The sequence below is a fragment of the Trichechus manatus genome, unplaced genomic scaffold (genome assembly GCF_000243295.1).
Source record: "Trichechus manatus latirostris isolate Lorelei unplaced genomic scaffold, TriManLat1.0 scaffold00077, whole genome shotgun sequence".
Classification (NCBI taxonomy): Eukaryota; Metazoa; Chordata; class Mammalia; order Sirenia; family Trichechidae; genus Trichechus; species Trichechus manatus.
Genome location: NW_004444013.1, coordinates 867,088 through 885,331, shown reverse-complemented (window position 1 = coordinate 885,331; position 18,244 = coordinate 867,088). Strand labels below are relative to the sequence as shown.

At 45.7% G+C, this 18,244-nt stretch overlaps 1 protein-coding gene across 4 annotated transcripts in view; it reads right to left on the bottom strand.

Annotated features, from left to right (window-relative positions):
- Nucleotides 1-18,244, bottom strand: part of HIP1 (huntingtin interacting protein 1) — a 105,908-nt gene that overhangs the window by 26,303 nt on the left and 61,361 nt on the right. For all 4 annotated transcript variants that reach the window (XM_023735275.1, XM_023735273.1, XM_023735271.1 and 1 more), the window contains exons 6-10: nt 14,178-14,254; nt 13,611-13,672; nt 5,727-5,867; nt 3,037-3,094; nt 28-103 (exon numbers count right to left, since the gene is read on the bottom strand). In XM_023735275.1, the coding sequence (XP_023591043.1) occupies nt 28-103; nt 3,037-3,094; nt 5,727-5,867; nt 13,611-13,672; nt 14,178-14,254 (414 nt within the window). The remainder of the gene's footprint in view (nt 1-27; nt 104-3,036; nt 3,095-5,726; nt 5,868-13,610; nt 13,673-14,177; nt 14,255-18,244) is intronic.

The window sequence follows — 18,244 nt, the reverse complement described above, 5'->3', positions numbered from 1 at the left end:
GCAGGGGTATGGCTGGGGCATGCTTACCTCAGGCAGTTGAGGGATCTGGATGAGCCGCTTGAAGTACTGTAGGTTGCTGGAGCGGTAGAACAGATCTTTCAACCTAGGGGTGAAGAAGGACCAAAGGGGTGCTGGGTGCCTTTGCCAGCCCCAGGTGGGGGGCAGTGCAGCCACCTAGCTTTCGTACCACCTCCCAGTCTAAAGGCAGACTGTCAAGGAGATGGCCTTCATGTCATGGGATGCAATTATGATGTCACCAGATAAGGATTACTTACAGCCAGTCCTCAATTACCTGGTCGTGAGGGAGAGTAATTCATACTACAAATCGTTTGGAAGAGGTAGATAATCCAAAAACTAATTTCTCTATCAATGTACAATATATGTTGTTGTTTTGCAGATTTAACTTCCTAGGAACGTTTGACTTAGAGTAACATTAAAAGAAATTTACTTTCTCTAAGTATAAACTGGAGTTCCTGGGTGGTGCACACAGTTAATGTGCTCAGCTGCTAACGGAAAAGCTGGAGGTTTGAGTCAACCTAGAGCCTCCTCAGAAGAAAGGCCTGGCAACCTATTTCTGAAAAAAATCAGCCACCTAAAACTCTACGGAGCACAGTTCTACTCTGACACACATGGGGTTGCCAGGAGTCAGAGTCAATGTGATGACGACTGGTAACTTAGTATAAGCCAACTGACCACAGGGAAGGGGGAGGGAACATAATTGCTGAGGTAGATCTCTTTTTAATTAGTCTTGTTTTAGAGCTATGTGCTATCTCCCTAATTAGACCGTAAGCTTCTTGAGGCAGGGACTGAGGCCTGCTGAGCTGGATTTACCATAGGGCCAGGCACAGAGGAGTCACTCAATAGATATCTGTGGGAGAAAAACTATCTTTACTGTGTCCTAGTCTTAGATGAATATGGGCATAAAGAAGTCAAAATTTTTTCCATGCCCCAATCTTCATTTGGAATCTAAACTCTGAGTGCCAAGAAGGCCTAGAGCATCTGGACCTATATGTTCTGAGAGGAAAGAGGATCATAGAGCTTAGCACCTTCTACCTGCAACACAGAACTTTCTCACGCTCAGCCCAACAGACTAAACCCCTGGGGTCTCATGATAGGCTTTCGGGCCCCAAGAGCTACACCTGTTGCTGTGACTTCAGCGCTGCCACCCCTGGATTCAAGGGCAGTGAGGGCTCAGGGAGTGGCCAGGCCCGTGGGGAAGAGGAAGTGAGGTGGCTACTCAGTGGAGATGCTGTTTCCGTAAGCCAGAAAAAACGGAAAGGCAATAAAATCACTGACCATGCGGCTCCTTCTTTCTGGGATAGAGCCAACAATAATAAGCTCTACTGCTTTCACAAGCTACTGGAATTTAACATTCCAGGAAACCAGCCCCAGGGCTGTCTCCTAGGGTTTAATAAGTCATTTATTACAGAATACATACCCGGCTTCTCAAAGGAAACAACGAAACCAGGTTAGTACAGCCCTGAACGTGTCTTCTGATTGCTGCTGGGGAACCAGCCAGAGAAGCCTAAGCTCCAGGTTTCAGGAGCTATGGTTTCCCCATCACCAAGGGTGAAGACATTAACAGGAGAGAAAAGGAGGCCAGAGAATACGGTGCTACACCAGGAGGCCCTTCTCATTGGCCTCCACACACCCATCTCTTACCCCACTTCATCCCTTCCTCTTGGGCATATTTACTCAAATATGCACGAGCTGTACTTCCCATCTAGTCACCAACTATTCTCCCCCAAATTCACTGTAGTAATTAACCCCCCAGCCAGCCAAGCTCTTCCTCTCCTAGACTAGATAGCTGCTCATTGGCTCGTTCATTTGTTCAAACATTTATTGAGCACTATATGCTTAATTAACAGTGATGTTCCAGGTGCGAGGGATATAATGATGTGCAAGACAGACAAACAAAAATAAAGCTGCACTCTGAAATATGAAAGAAATAAGCAGGGTGCTGTGATAGAGGAGATGGGGGTGTGGCAGGGATGGAGATGGAGAAGATACTACTTAAATGAGGTGGCCAGAGACTGCCTCTCTGAGGAGGTGACAAAGACTGCCTCTTCTGGAGCTGACTCAGCTGGGAGAAGAGCATCCCAGGCAGAGGGACCACAGCACAAAGGCTCTGATTGTGGAACGCGCTGGGTATGTTCTGGAAACTGAAAGAAGACCTTGTGTGGCTGAGACACTGTGAGCGACCGAGATGAGGTAAGAGAGGAGAGGCAGGAGCCAGTTCATGCAGGACCTCGTAGGCCATGGAGAAGTGCCTGGGTCTTATTGTAAGGGTAATCAGAAGCCATTAAAAGGTCTTGTGTGAAGCATCTATGTTTTTACAATGCTGTTTGGTCTGCTGTGTGAAGACTGTATTGTAGGGGCTGGAGGGGAGCCCAGGGGGGCCAGTCAGTGTTGTGGTAGCCTGACAAGCAGCGACGGTGGCTGAAGAGATGGAAATGTGGGCAGAGCCAGACAGATGTGTAGAGGATCAAGGGAACCTGCTAATGGATTGGACATGTGGCAGAGGAAGCGGCAAATTCCAGATCTCTGGCCTAACTGGACGGTAGCAGTTTTTATAGAGACAGAAAAGTCTGGGGAGAAAAAGTGTTCTGGGGGAAAACTTAGAGTTCAATTTGAGATATAAGCCTCGTGTAGAGATGTCAAATAGACAAGTGGGTATGTGAAACAGGGATTTAGAGTAAGGTTCAGCCAGAGATACATGTTTGGGAGCTGTCAGCACATAAATGGCATAAGACCATGAGAACTTAGGGAGAGGGGAAAAAAAGATGAAGCCCTGGGCATAAAGCAGGTGGTAATGAACAAAATCTCATTCTTCTATGTGGTTCTGTGGGGTTCTTTAGAGAACCGATAGCTTCCCCAGGCATTGGTCAGTCTATGCCACTGTCCTAGCTACCTCACCTCACTTTGAAGCCTTCAAATGCAGACACCTTCACCCTTCAAGTATTAGCCCTTGCATGGATTAACTGATTTTATAACATTCTTTGATTCGCTTTCATTCTTATCACTTAAGCCACTCACTTTGTGAACTGCTCCATGAAGCGGTCCCGGTGGCCCTGCAGGGTGTCGGCTGGGAGACCTGGAAGAATTGGAAGAGCGTGAGCAGGGAGGAGGACCAGACAGCAAGCGGGCCACAGCAGGGCTCAGGAGGGAGGAGTCAGTCTGATCAGGGCATGCAGCCAGTCCTGGCCAGGAGCTGCTGAGGACTGGTGACCAAGGGAGCCCAGCAGGGCAAGGGCAGAACACATGCTCTGCGGCCGTGCTGCCAGCAGGGAGTCTGGGAGGAGAGGCCGGTGGCAGAAGCGCTTATCCTCCACTGCTTCTGAGGCGCCAGTCATTCCAGGCTTGGTGAGATGAAGCTGTTATCCCTGACCAGCAAGCACCAGCGACCTGGCCAAGTACGAGGAACAAACACAGCAGGCCCTGGGGGGCAGTTCTCTCCCGGGTATGGTATGTGCTTGCTCTAGAGTGAAACCAGTGCTGCTGCGCACCTGGAAGAGAGCCATGGATCCTGCCTGAAAGGATGCCTGGCAGAAGGCAGAGAATATGGGGCTGAGACTCAGGGGATCTCGGTTCTGTTTTCTGCCTGACCACTAATTCACTCGAGGACCTGGATGAACAGCAGCCTCCATGGGAAAGCCTCCTCACTGACAGAGTGGGCTCTCTGAGGTCCTTTCAGATGGTGTGGTTCTGAGCATTTCAGCTACAGATCACAGCCCAATAATCCTTTTATTTTTTGTTTATGGCTTACATTTTAGTTATTTTTCAATGAGTAATTTGGTCTAAATAGGTAGTACAACTTTAAGATACTATATTTTGAAAGAACAAAAGTATAAAATGGATGAAAATGGTACTTTACCTCTATGATCTTCCTCCCAAGAACCCATAACCCCAGTCTAATCATGAGAAAAACATGAGAAAAACATCAGACAAATCCCAGTTGAGACATTCTACAATATACCTGGACCAGTCTTCCTCAAAACTGTCAAGGTCATCAAAAACAAGGAAAGGCTATGAGAAACTGTCATAGCCAAGAGTGGTCTAAGGAGACATGAGAACTAAATGGAACGTGGCATCCTGGGTGGGATGCCAAGACATTAGGTAAACGCTGTGGAAATCATATGGACTTTACTTAATAATAATGTGTCAGTACTGGTTCATCAGTTGTGACAAGTGTGTCGTGGTAAGATATTAACAATAGAAGAAACTGGGTTGAGGGAGTAGTATATGGGAACTCTCCGTGCAATGTCTACAACTTTTCTGTAAATCTAAAACTATTCTGAAATTAAAAGTTTGTTTTTTAAATAGTAGACTGTATAAAGTATCTCTCTTACCCTTTCCTCAGCTACACAGTTGCCCTGCCCAGAGGCCACCATGTGGGCCTTATGCACTGCAGAAGGCCTTTACACCTAAACACGGACTTAACATCCTCCTTCTTCTCACAACTCACCACTTCATAAGAAGGAAACGGATATATTCTACTAGGCAAGCTAGGTTCCATAGTATCTTAGAAACAATTACAAGTCCACCTGTATTCAGAGCTTCTAAATAACTGCCTCCCTTCTCCTTTCGGGATTTTGTCTGCCCTCTCTATTTCCTTCAGGCATGCTCACTTACTCCAAAGCCTTTCTTTAAATGTTGAACAGCAAATTCCAACCTCCCCTCCACAAAGCTACCTAGATTAATTAGAATGGTGCTGCTTCCCTTGCCTTGCTAAATAACCCATCTCACTCTTTGTCAATGAGCACAGTTAGAGACTCTCTTGGCCTATACTTCTAAGACACATCCTTGTCCTTCCTGTGTCATAATACTTTGCTAGCATCCATTCATGCCTTGATTTTTCTTCATCACATACTGCGTATGTGTATATCCTTCATGGTGGCTGCCTTACAGTCTGGCCCAGGAACCACCTACATCCTATTGATCTAAGCATTGTAAAATGCAGACCCTAAACCCTAGCAGACCTACTTACACATGCGCTGCAGGAGTAGGGCTCAGGCACATCATTTTAAACAACAAGCACACAAAAGTGTAAGAACTTCTTCTGCAAGACTTATGGTTTTAAAAATATGTTCTGCTAAGAACCCTGGTGGCACAGTGGTTAAGAGCTACAGCTGCTAACCAAAAGGTCGGGAGTTCGAATTCACCAGCTGCTTCTTGGAAACCCTATGTGGCAGTTCTACTCTGTCCTATAGAGTCGCTATGAGTTGGAATTGACTCAATGGCAACAGGATTTTTTGATTTTAAGAAACCCTAGGGGCCTGCAGCCGGGAAAGCGACGGCCCTCCATGGACTGAACAGCTCTGATTTATATTTGCTATTTCTCCATAAAATCCCATTTGCACAAGGGCATTGTGTTGGTGAATAGTCTGGAAACCACTGTCCTAAGTCATGTGGTGCTAGGGCAGGAACCAAGTCTGTTCTTATTTCTGTGGTTCCCAGACTACATCATGTACTTGATAAGTGTGTTTGTGTGGAATGGTGTGGTTATAAAGCCAGAGGCCGAAGGAGAGGAACCATCCTGGGACACTACTGTGAGAAGCCAGATGCTCTTCTATTCGCAAGACAGCTAGGAGCTCAAGGACCACTTGGAACAGAAGCAGAAAGCCAAGGGCACTGAGAGGCACTGCATTTCTCCAGGGACAGCCTCAGGCTGTGACCCTTCCACCGGCCTGAAGCTCACAGGGAAAGCCCCAGTCCAGCGTACTCACAGGAGTGGAGTTTGAAGAGAAGCTTGACAGTGTAGTCATAGAGGTGGCTGCAGTCCAGTATGACCTGGATTAGTGGGGCAAGGCGGCACTGCCCAGCTGTTGTTACTGACACGGAGCGGGACATGTCCAAAGAGCTGAACACTAGGGGAAAAAAAGAGGGGAAATGAGAGGCAGTAGAGTTAAGAAATTACAGGTGACCTTCTCAGAGGAGCAGAAGGAAGAGATCCAATATACACAGAGGACCTACTCCATACCTACATTACCTAATGCAATTCATTTAACTCTTAAAACACCCTATGGGATAGGTAAAGGTATCCCTGTTATACAGGTGAGGAAATTGAAGGTAAGTAACTTGAAGGAGGTGACAAAACCAAGAAATGGTTTTGCTGAGAGGTGGCGAGTTAGAAGATGGACAGCCCACGTGGCCAGTGACAGCCAGATCAGGAGCCTTTCCTCTTGATGGTTAACACGCTTGGTGTGTCATGAACCAGTAACAGGCTCTACTTTAAGCAGAGCCTGGTGGCAGCCTAGGATAGGGGATTTGCTCACAGCCTTGGGGGAGCTCTCAGAATGGAAGAGGATCAGTTCCTTCCTGTCTTTGAGGAGCTTCACAGTCCCTGCCCCCAGTCTGATCAGTTACATAGCACATAATCTTTTAGCATTTCTGAGTTAACAGGGAGATGGCTTATTGTTCAAGGGGAGCTCTCAGTTTTAAGGGGAATCAGAATTTCAGAAGTGAAATTCCCTCTCACACATGAAATCAGTCTGATGGTAATCTGTGACTCAGTGAAGCACCAAATCTAGTGGTGGCAACAGTTACATGGGGGAAAATATCGAACATTGATAAGAAAATGAATAAAGGAAGACTTCAGCCTTGGACTTCTGGTAGCTTACTAGTCAAGATATCATCACTGACCACAGGGCTCTTGAGACACCTGAAGCCAGGCTGTTTAGGAGCCCTGGGTGAAGAACCTACCAGGGCAAAGGCAAGGGGCTGACAGCAGGACAAACCATCAGGATCCAAGTCCCAGAGGAAGCCAACGTGAGTGCCACCCTCTGTTCTCCCAAGTTCCAAAGAAGTTTCTCCCTCAATTTCTTGCCCGAGATCCCCCACATTAACTCCCTGCCCCAAATCCTAGACCAGCTCCTGGCCCAAGCAAATGGATGCCTGGCTGTAGACCCTCGACTTACACTGGTCTAGGCTGATTTTCCTTGCTGCACTGGCTGCCCACTGCCTCTGGAGACTCCATACACAGCCAGGAGTGAAAAGACTTTCTGTAGTCCTGGCTAAGCTGAACGGTCCCCAGAGGAAAGCCCAGAGTTGCGTGCTCCACCTCTCCTGATTGCTCTAATACCTGCTAACTGGGTTAGTCTGGCAGCTGAAAAAATCCCAAACTGTTCTAATTAAAAGGCTGCTTTCCTGCTTGATGCAAATTAAAAGCAGCTGTCACAGGAAGGCGGCATCCCCTAAGCCTACTAGCTTCCTCAGGCTCCTCTCTGGCAAGGACTCACAGACTGCTCCCTCTCCCAGCACGCCCTCGGCTTCCCCACGGCCTTCCAGGAACGGCCTCGTGGCATATGGTAACATCTAGAAGAGTGTGACTGTGGACATGTTACTCCATCTCTTTGTCTCTGAGTCCTCTCCTGTAAAATGCAGAGGATTCTGATAGTACATAAGGGTCTTGTAAAAATGAAATGGGAATTTGTGTCAAGTACATAGCATTGTGCAGTAGTTCCCAACTTTGGCTTTGAGATTGATTAGCATCACCCGGGGAAACTTAAAAACTACTGCCTGCCAAGAAACCTCCACCCCACTGTAGATTGCTGAGCCCCACACCCAGAAATTCTGATCCAGTAAATCTGGGGTGGGGTCCCTGGGTGTTGCAAAAGGTTAACTTGCTTGGCTGCTAACCCAAAGGCTGGAAATCTGAGTCTACCCAGAGTTGCCTCTGAAAAAAGGCCTGGCATTCTACTTCTGAAAAAACAGCCATTGTAAACCCTGTGGAGCACAGTTCTACTCTGACACACATGGGATGGCTACGAGTTGTAACTAACTCGATGGCAACTGGGTTCTTTTTTAGGTTTGGGGTAGGGCCCAAGAATTTGCATTTCTAACCAGTTTCCAGGTAACACTGATGTTGCTGGTCTGGGAACCACACTTCGAGAACCATTATAAGTGTTCCAAATAAATGTTAACTGTAGTTTGCCCCTATGTTTCCCAAAGCAATGAAAGCCAGGCTGTGACTTCCTTCCAAGGATACTGGTCAGAACCTTCTAGGGTCACAAGTAGAACTTAAAAGCCAGGGAGACTGGCTCAAGAGAGTTTTATTGCAACTGGAGTGGTGACTTAGGCACGGTTTTATTTATCTTACTGTACTTTAGATGAAGGTTTACAGAACAAACTAGCTTCTTATTCAACAGTTAATACACATATTATTTTATGACACTGGTTAACAACCCGACAACATGTCAACACTCTCCTTTCTCAACCTTGGGTTCCCTATTGCCAGCTTTCCTGTCCCCTCCTGCCTTCTTGTCCTTGTCCTTGGGCTGGTGTGCCTCTTTAGTCTCATTTTGTTTTATTGTCCTGTCTAATCTTTGGCTGAAGGGTGAACCTTGGGAATGACTTCATTACTGAGCTAAAAGGGTGTCCAGGGGCCATACTCTCGGGGTTTCTCCAGCCTCTGTCAGGCCAGTAAGTTTGGTCTTTTTTGTTAGAATTTTGTTCTACATTTTTCTCCAGCTCTGTCTGGGACCCTCTATTGTGATCCCTGTCAGAGCAGTCAGTGGTGGTAGCCGGGCACCATCTAGTTGTACTGGACTCAGTCTGGCGGAGGCCATAGTAGTTGTGGTCTATTAGTCCTTTGGACTAATCTTTTCCCCTGTATCTTTAGTTTTCTTCATTTTCCCTTGCTCCTGAAGGGGTGAGACCAGTGGAGTATCTCAGATGGCCGCTCACAGGCTTTTTAAGACCCTAGATGCTACTCACCGAAGTAGAATGTAGAACATCTTCTTTATAAACTATGTTATGCCAATTGAGCTAGATGTTCCCTGAGACCATGGTCCACACAGCCCTCAGCCCAGCAATTTGGTCCCTCAGGGAGTTTGGATGTGTCTATGGAGCTTCCATGACCTTGCCTTGGACAAGTTGTGCTGACTTCCCCAGTATTGCATACTGTCTTACCCTTCACCAAAGTTACCACTTATCTATTGTCTATTTAGTGTTTTTCTATCCCCACCCCTCTCCTCCCTCGTAACCATCAAAGGTTGTTTCTTTTTGTGTGTAAACCTTTTCATGAATTTTTATAGTAGTGGTCTCATAAAATACTTGTCCTTTTGTGATTGACTTATTTCACTCAACATAATGCCCTCCAGATACATCCATGTTGTGAGATGCTTCTTGGATTCATCATTGTTCTTTATTGTTCCGTATTCCATTGTGTGTAGGTACCATACATAGTTTGTTTATCCATTCATCTCCTGATGGGCATCTAGGTTGTTTCCATCTTTTTGCTACTGTGAACGATGCTGCCATGAACATGGGTGTGCATACGTCTATTCACAGGACAACTCTTATTTCTCTAGGATATATTCCTAGGAGTGGGTCATATGGTATTTCTATTTCTAGCTTTCTAAGGAAATGCCATATCATTTTCCTAAATGGTTGTATCATTTTGCACTCCCACCAGCAGTGCATAAGAGTTCCAATCTTCCTGCAGCCTAACATTTGTTATTTTCTGTTTGATTCGTGCCAGTAATGCCAGGGTGAGATGGTATCTCATTATGGTTTTAATTTGCCTTTCTCTAATGGCCAGTGATCGCAAGCATTTCCTCATTTGTCTGTCAGTCGCTTGAATCTCTTCTTTGGTGAAGTGTTCATTTCCTTTGCCTATTTTTTAATTGGATTATTTGTCTTTTTGTTCTAGAGGTGCTGGATTTTCCTGTAGATTTTAGAGCTTAGACTTTGTCTGATCTGTAATAGCCAACTTTTTTTTTCTAGTCTGTAGGTGCTATTTTTACGCTTTTGGTGAAGTCTTTTGATTAATTTTTAGAAGATCCCAGTTATCTAGCTTATCTTCTGGAGTTTGTGTATTGTTATGTTAGTTATGGTCTGTATCCTGTTAATGCTGTGTTTTAGGGACTCTAGTGTTGATCCTGTTTCTTCTTCTATGATCTTTATAGTTTTTGGTTTTATATTTAGGTCTTTGATCCATTTTGAATTAGTTTTTGTGTACTGTGTGAAGTATGGGTCCTGTTTGATTTTTTTACAGATGGACATCCAGTTATGCCAGCATCATTTGTTAAAAAGATTGTCTTTTCCCCATCTGTTGAACTCTGGGTCCTTGTCGAAGATCAGGTGACCGTAGGTGGATGGATTTACATTTGGGTTCTCAATTCTGTTCCATTGGTCAATGTATCTGTCATACATTGTATCAGTGTCATACAATGTATCAGTACTAGGTGTCTGTATAGTAGGTTCTGAGGTCAGGTAGTGCGAGTCCTCCTACTTTGTTCTTCCTCTTCAATAATGCTTTACTTATCCAGAGCCTCTTCCCTTTCCATATAAAGTTAATGATTAGTTTCTCCATCTCTTTAAAGAATGTTGTTGGTATGTGGATTGGGATCGCATTGTACTTGTAGATTGCTTCGGGTAGAATTGTCATTTTCACAAAGTTGAGCCTACCTATCCATGAGCATGGTATGTTTTTCCATTTGCAGTAGCGTTTTGTAGTTTTCTTTGTATAGGTCTTTTACATCCCTGGTTAAGATTTATTCCTAAGTATTTTATTTTTTTTAGGGGCTATTATAAATGGTATTGTTTTCCTGATTTCTGTTTCATTGTTCTCTTTATTGGTGTATAGGAATCCAACTGACTTTTGTATGTTTATCTCATATCCTTGTGGTGTAGTGGTTAAGTGCTAAGGTTGCTAACCAAAAGGTCAGCAGTTCGAATCCACCAGGCGCTCCTTAGAAACTCTATGGGGAGGCTCTACTCTGTCGTATAGGGTCGCTATGAGTCGGAATCGACTCGATGGCAATGGGTATCTTGTATCCTGCTACTCTGCTGAATCTTTCTATTAGTTCCAGTAGTTTTATCGTGGAGTCTTTTGGGTTTTCTAGGTATAGTATCATATCATCTGCAAATAGGGACAGTTTTACTTCTTCATTACCAGTTTGGATGCCCTTTGTTTTTCTTGCCTTATTGCTCTAGCTATGACTTCCAGTACAATATTAAATAGGAGTGATAAAGGGAAATTTCCCTTCTATACTTATTTTATTGAGAGTTTTTATCAGGAATGGGTGTTGGACTTTGTCAAATGTTAGGGATGTTTTAGATGGTGAATAGGCCCTTCTTAAAGCTGTTTTTCCAACACCAGCTCTCTTGATTTTTATGGTACTCAGATGTAGACAGTGGGGGCATGGAGGAGGGAATGTAGTAGAGGGTCTTGACTCCAAATCAGTGCTTTCTCAGGGATGAGACTATAGAGGGATTTGTGCAAAGATTTGGGGTTTAAACAAGGGTAGCTCTACTCTAGAAGGCTCTAAGTAAGTAATTCACCCCAGGTATCCCTGCAGCAATAAGCTGGATGTTGACACTATTTTATGGATTCTGTTCACCTGTTATTTCTTCATTGCTGCTTATCTAAAGCAAGTGCTTTCCAATTTTCATTGTTGTTGCTAAGCACTTGTTATATACTAGACACTGGACAGCCCAGAGGGGATTCAAAGATGAGTAGGACACAGTTTCTGATTTTGAAGTGGAGCTCAGCATCTAGTGGTAATAATGTAAGCGAATAACACAAAACAGGTGCAGGAACAAAAAAAAAAGACTGACACTCAGGGTGGGGAGCCTTAGCTGCCATCGTGTATGCATCCTCTCAGCCTCCTCAAGCCCTTCTTGATGCTAGCACCATCTCTGCTTAATCTTATTCCAACAGTCCTCAGGGGCTGGAAGGGACAGCCTCAGAGGTTGAATGTTTGACTTGTTTTCCCCTAGCTTTTGTAGTGGTGGTCGGGGGCATCAGGCTCCGAGAAGGAGGCCACAGCTTCTGGGAGAGGGCTTGGATCTGCTGAGCAGCAACTTCTAGCTGGACTTTCCCAAGTATGACGATTCCTAGACTATCACTCACACCTGCATTCAAATTCACCACATTCCAAAGCTAAATGTAAATAAATTCTAAATTATCCATAGTTCCCTCCATCCCTCCATTAGTTAAATAATTGAAAGTTGGCCACAACAATGTACAGTAGTGTATATACTTTTCAGTAAACATTTCTAATGCATTAAACAAACCAAAAAAAAAAAAAGGTCTACATGATTTCTCTCACCTGACTAGGAATGCCTTAGGGCAAGGACTGTATTCTGTGTTTCATTTTTTACTTCTCTACCGATTTAACTGATAAGCCCTACTCAAATATTTTGCTAGTAGCCTTAGTACCTTCTGCTTCCTCCCATAAACCATGGTTTCTAACTGTTTCTGGGTGTCTCTCTGATCACATTCTGGATTGAACTGATAGGTCAAGGTATTAAGGAATTTGCCGCTTGATCCGAGGCCCAGTACAGCACTGGAACAGTAGTAGGTCAGTAGTAAGTACTTGTTGGAATCTCTGGGTGGTGCAAACGGTTAATGCATCCGGCTGCTAATCAAAAGGTTCAAGTCTACCCAGAGGCAACTTGAAAGAAAGGCTTGGTGATCTACACTTCCACAAAATCAGCCACTGAAAACCCTAGGGAGCACAGTTCTACTCTGAGGTGGGTTCACCATGAGTTGGAATTGACTGACAGCACCTGTTTTTATTTTTAAGTATTTGCTACACGGATGAATACATCAAAACCCCGAAAACAAACCCATTGCTGTTGAGTCGATGCTGACTCACAGCAACCCTACAGGACAGAGTAGAACTGCCTCATAGGGTTTTCAAGGAGCGGCTGGTGGATTCAAACTCCTGACCTTTTGTTTAGCAGCCCGAGCTCTTAACCACTTCACCACCAGGGCTCCGAATACGTCAAAGGAAGTTATAATTTAGGGAAGGAAATTATAATTTAGGATGAGAGAGTCTCTGTTTTATGACGGTTAAAGCCCCAAGGGTGAACCCTATATGTCCACATGCTGAGAAGCCACCCGGACAGTGCATGAATACCTCCAGTGTAGAACTTACTCTTTCAGAGCTGTATACTCATTGTGGAACAACGTGAATCTTAAAAAATTGGCTCTTACATTCCTAGAGAAAGAGAAGGAGCCAGGCTGGGAGGTGTGGGGAGATTCTGAGAGAAGGGAACTGGCTGCTTCCTTCCTAAGGCTTGTCAGAGAAGTGCTAGGGGCTGATAGCCTGGAGGCACCAGCACTCCCAGCAGAAGGGAGGTCAGAAGTGTCCTCCTGAGAGCAGAGCAGGACTTCATGGCTTCACATATAGACTTGGGTAACACCCCAGCTCAACCAGCTTTCTCCCATGGCTGTCAAGCAAACAGCAGACAAGAGCCTGTCCTTCTGAGCAGAAATCAGTCCTGAGTGTGGGCCCAGCTCCAAGTAGCAGACAGGGCTGTGCCAAAGGACCAGCAATGGTCTGACAGCTGTCAGAGGTTTGGCCTGCCTTCAGGCTCTCAGAGGCCTAGGCTTTAGGAGGTGGCCAGCAGGGTCTTTCTGCTCAGACATGAACTCACTGGCTCTCAAAAAAAAAAAAACCCGAGAGCTTCAGCCCCTTCCCAGGATGAGAAACTGAGAGCAGAGACAAGGGTGTGGAAAGCTCCACTTTCCTGCCCCTTGTGCTGCAAAATCTGTAGGGAGGGGGAGGCTAGGCTGACTGGTCAAAGCAGGGAAAACAGGCTGTCAATTAGGCAATTCCCATGAGAGCCTGGGCCGGATGGGAGGGAAAGAAACTCACCAGTTTGGAAGAGGTTTAGCTCACACTCCAGATAGTCAAACATCTCCACTGTTAACTGAAAACTGGACCCGAGAGGAAAGAAAGCATAATTATACTCCACAGCCAAAGGCCAGTCTTACTTGTCCCCCCTCAGGCTCTGTACCGTGCTTCCAACCCCCAATGCACACACATGCGTGCATGCGCGCACACACACATACATACACACACACCTCCTGGCTCCAATTCCTAGCCCCCGCTTAAGGAGGTATGAAGGGTATTGAAGCCATTTGAAGATTGAAGAGGGTGAAGAGTCAACAGTGACAGAGCACAAGGAGAGAACAGACAACCAGGGTTGGGCTGGGAGGGTGACAGGTAAAACAGAGAGGAAGACTTCGGTGTGAGACAGCCTGGTCGGGGTTCCGGACGAGGCATAGACAGTAAGTGGGCCAAGACACGCAGGGGCTTCAGTCCCCACCCCTGTCACTCCTCCTACCATCAGGCCCTCTATGACCCTAATTAATGGGAAGTGATGGCATCTACCAAAGCTTCTTCCCCCACGGGGTCCAGAGCATGAGGATAGCCACTTACAAGTTATTAACGTCACTTTCTCCTGCCTCATCCAGTTGTCGGTCACTCATCTGGAGGTTGCCTGGGAACCTGGGATTCTGAAAGGGAGGCAGAGGAAGGCAGTCAGAATAGAATGCCTCAGGAGCTCTTTATATAGCCCAACTAAGCCAACATCCGGCAAGCAATCTGCAGTGAGCCTGGGCGGTAGCTGGCTTGATTTTGCTTGTGCAGCAGCATGTTCTTGTACAGGCTCCCGTTCTCTTCCCAGGAAGATGGTATCAGCTCCTCTTGGCTGAAAGCACATAGCCTCACATACATACAGACCCCTTCACTGGCTCAGAGCAAAGAATATCCATGCTCCATCATCAAAAGTGAAGGCTCCAGCCCATTCCTCAGAGCCAGGAGAGGGCTTCTCCCTTACCATCTGTGGCCTAGAACATTCTTCTAAAGATGCTCTCATGTGGTACAATGAAACACAGCATATGAGCGGTTGGCCCTCACTTATCCTTAATACATTCTGAATCCTACTCTGGCTTCCTGCTGTCCTTTGGCCGTTTCCCCAAGCGGCTGGTGTGAGTCCAGGGAAGGCAAACCCATTCCCCTATTAACTTTAGTAAAACATAATTAGCAAAATAAACTTGATAGTAGGAGAATATTATATAAATCAAGAGAAATTATTTTGCATCACCAGTCATTGTGGAGTATCTGAATCATTCTCTCTTCATCAGTGTGGCTTGTCTAGAGCTGGTGGAACACTGGCAACAGGGAACAACAGAGAGGAGCCACAGACAGATGGGTGACCACTTTATTCAATTGGGGCTTCTAAGTCCCAGTGGGAGGTGAGGTGGGAGGGGGGACGTCTGTCGTTTTTGCTCGATCTCATCTCGAAGTCTACAGCAGGGGTTCTCCAAGTGTGGTCCCTGGACCAGCAGCATTTGCTAGAAAAGCAAATTCTCAGGCCCCACCCAAGACCTACTGAATCAGACTGGGGAGGGGACCCAGGGATCTGTGTTTTAATAAGCCCCTTAGGTGATTCTGAACAGGTGGTCAAATAGGAGCAGGAATCATGAAGCCTGGCAACAGCAGGGAACTGCTTGGTGGGCAAGACTGGGAGTGGGGGGAACGGGGGGGTGTAGGGCTACACCTCATGCCTGCCAAGCACCGTGCAGGATGCTACATGTACTTTATTCCTCATACCAGTCCATGGAGCAGAAATAATGACTCCCATTTTAGAATTGAGGAAACTGGGATTTGGTTAAAAGTCAAGTAGGTAAGAGGCTAAACCTGAACTCAGGTCGTTCTAGTTCAAAAATACCATGTTGTTTAGAGGTGCTGATGGAAATACTTATACACTGAGTAATGCAATGTGGACAGGTGCTTGGAGGTGAGAGACAGGGAGCAGGGAGTGGACAGTGAAGGGCCAGCTTAGGGACTTGTGTTAGTTAGGCCAGTCACTGACTCACAAATACAGAATTTCCCTCAGGATACCTTGGCACAGAATCCTGAAGACTTTAAGTTCCTACAGGCTTGCATGCTGTCCAGCATGGGCACTGACGAGTCCTGCTCTGCCTTTATTGGTCCCGTTTTCTCAGTCTGTTGGCCCCTCCTGGCCATCTTTACTTCCTTGCTCTACCTGGACATTACAATTGATGACCTGGTCCCACTCTCATACACCCTGGCCTTACTGGCTGCCTGGCCTTCCACCACCCTACAGATGAAACCTGTTGACGTGGATCCTTTCCACATGCTCTATGCCAAATACCCTGGAGAAGAACTCACAGCTGCCGTTACTATTAATAGTGCTTTCAGCCTTAGCGCACCTGAACAGTCCTTCCTATTGCCCCAACTGGTTCCCCTTTCCAGCAATAACCATTCAACTCTCAAAACTGGTGTCTGATTCCCATGCTGTCACCCTCAGCACACGACTTGCTTCTTACGTCACGGGGAAACAACCTCAGCAACCTGCTTCCCCACTCCTTGCCTGCTGTGAAAGAACCCAGCTGCCCTTCCTTCCCTCTGGCCTTGAAGGCAGAAGAGCCAACGTCTTGCATTATTCAGGATTGACTCCCCCTCGGGTGAAATTAGATTTAGGTTCTGGCTCATCCCTTCGTTCAACAAATCCTGTCTGAACACCTGTTCTGGGCTAGCTTCTGGCCAGACTCAGACGGCAAAAGGAGAACAAGCACACCTGTGCTCTGTCCTCTCAGAGCCCAGAGTCCACAGCACCTGTATCCCTGCTCATCTCAATTTTCAACCTCTGCCCCTCTTCCATTGCCCAAGTCTTTCCCATTGGACCTACAAGTCTATCTAGTGATTGCCCCCCCCACTTCCTTTCCTGCCAGTCTTCACGAAGCTGTCACTCCTTGTCTGTCCCACTGACAATGTCCTAATTCTGGCCCTCATCATCTTCCACACTGACGGCCTAGGTCTCCTCAAATTCACACTTGCGCTGCCTTCAGCAGAACCACCTAAAATGCAGGTCTGACCCATCACTTCTTTACAACTTGATCCTCGATAAAGTACAGAGAGTCCAAGGAGAGTCGAGGCCTCTGTGACATGGACTCATGTCACACTCATCTCAACAGCCTAGTTGCCCACTGCTCTCCACCTTGCCCTCTCCTCACACTAATATGGATCTAGTGATTTGTTGTTGTTGTTGTTTTGTTAGCTGCCGTTGAGTTGACTCTGACTCATGGTGATCCTATGTGTGCAGAGTAGAACTTCTCCACAGAGTTTTCAAGGCTGTGACCTTTCAGAAGTAGGTTGCCAGGCCGGTCTTCCGAGATGCTCGTGGGTGGGTTCGAATTGCCAATCTCAGCTACTAGTCACGTGCTTCACCATTTGTGACACTCAGGGATTCCTCTGTTGTTGCTGATCTATGCCTTTGAGTCAATTCCGACTCATAGCACCCTAGGTACAACAGAAGGAAACACTGCCTAGTCCTGCGCCATCCTCACAATTGTTGCAGCCACTGTGCCAATCCATCTTGTTGAGGGTCTTCCTCTTTTTTGGTGACCTCTATTTCACAAAGCATGATGTCCTTCTCCAGGGACTGATCCCTCCTGGTAACATATCCAAAGTATGTGAGACAAAGTCTCGCCATCCCTGCTTCAAAGGAGCATTCTGGCTGTACTTCTTCCAAGACAGAGTCATTAGTTCTTTTGGTAGTCTGTGGTATATTCAATATTCTTCGCCAACACAATATTTCAAAGGTGTCAATTCTTCTTTGGTTTTCCTTATTCACTGTCTGGCTATCGAATGCATATGAGGTGACTGAAAACGCCATGGCTTGGGTAAAACACACCTTAGTCTTCAAAGTGACATCTTTGCTTTTTAACACTTAAAGAGGTCTTTTGCAGCAGCTTTGCCCAATGTAATACCTCATTTGATTTCTTGACTGCTACTTCCACAGGTGTTGATTGTGGATCCAAGTAAAATGAAATCCTTAACAACTTCAACCTTTTCTCCATTTATCAAGATGTTGCTTATTGTTTCAGTTGTGAAGACTTTTGTTTTCTTTATGTTGAGGTGTAACCCATACTGAAGGCTGTAGTCTTTGATCTTCATCAGTAAGAGCTTCAAGCCCCCTTCACTTTCAGCAAGCAAGGTTGTGTCATCTGCATAACGCAGGTTGTTAATGAGTCTTCCTCCAATCCTGATGCCATGTTCTTCTTCATACAGTCCAGCTTCTCTGATTATTTGCTCAGCATACAGATAAAGTATTGTGAAAGGATACAACCTTGACACACACCTTTCCTAACTTTAAACCACACAGTATCCCCTTGTTCTGTTCGAATGACTGCCTTTTTTATTTAAAAAAATTTTTTCTTTTTTATTGTACTTTAGATGAACGTTTACAGAGCAAACAGTTTCTCATTAAAAGGTCAGTACACATATGGTTTTATGACATTGGTTAACAACCCCACGACATGTCAACACTCTCCCTTCTTGACCTTGGAGGACCTTTTTTTTGGTAAAAATAGACATAACCAAAGTTACACCATTTCAAAAGTTTCTACATGTACAATTCAGTGACATCGATTACATTCTTCCACTTGTGCTGCTATTCTCACTATCCTTTTCCAAAT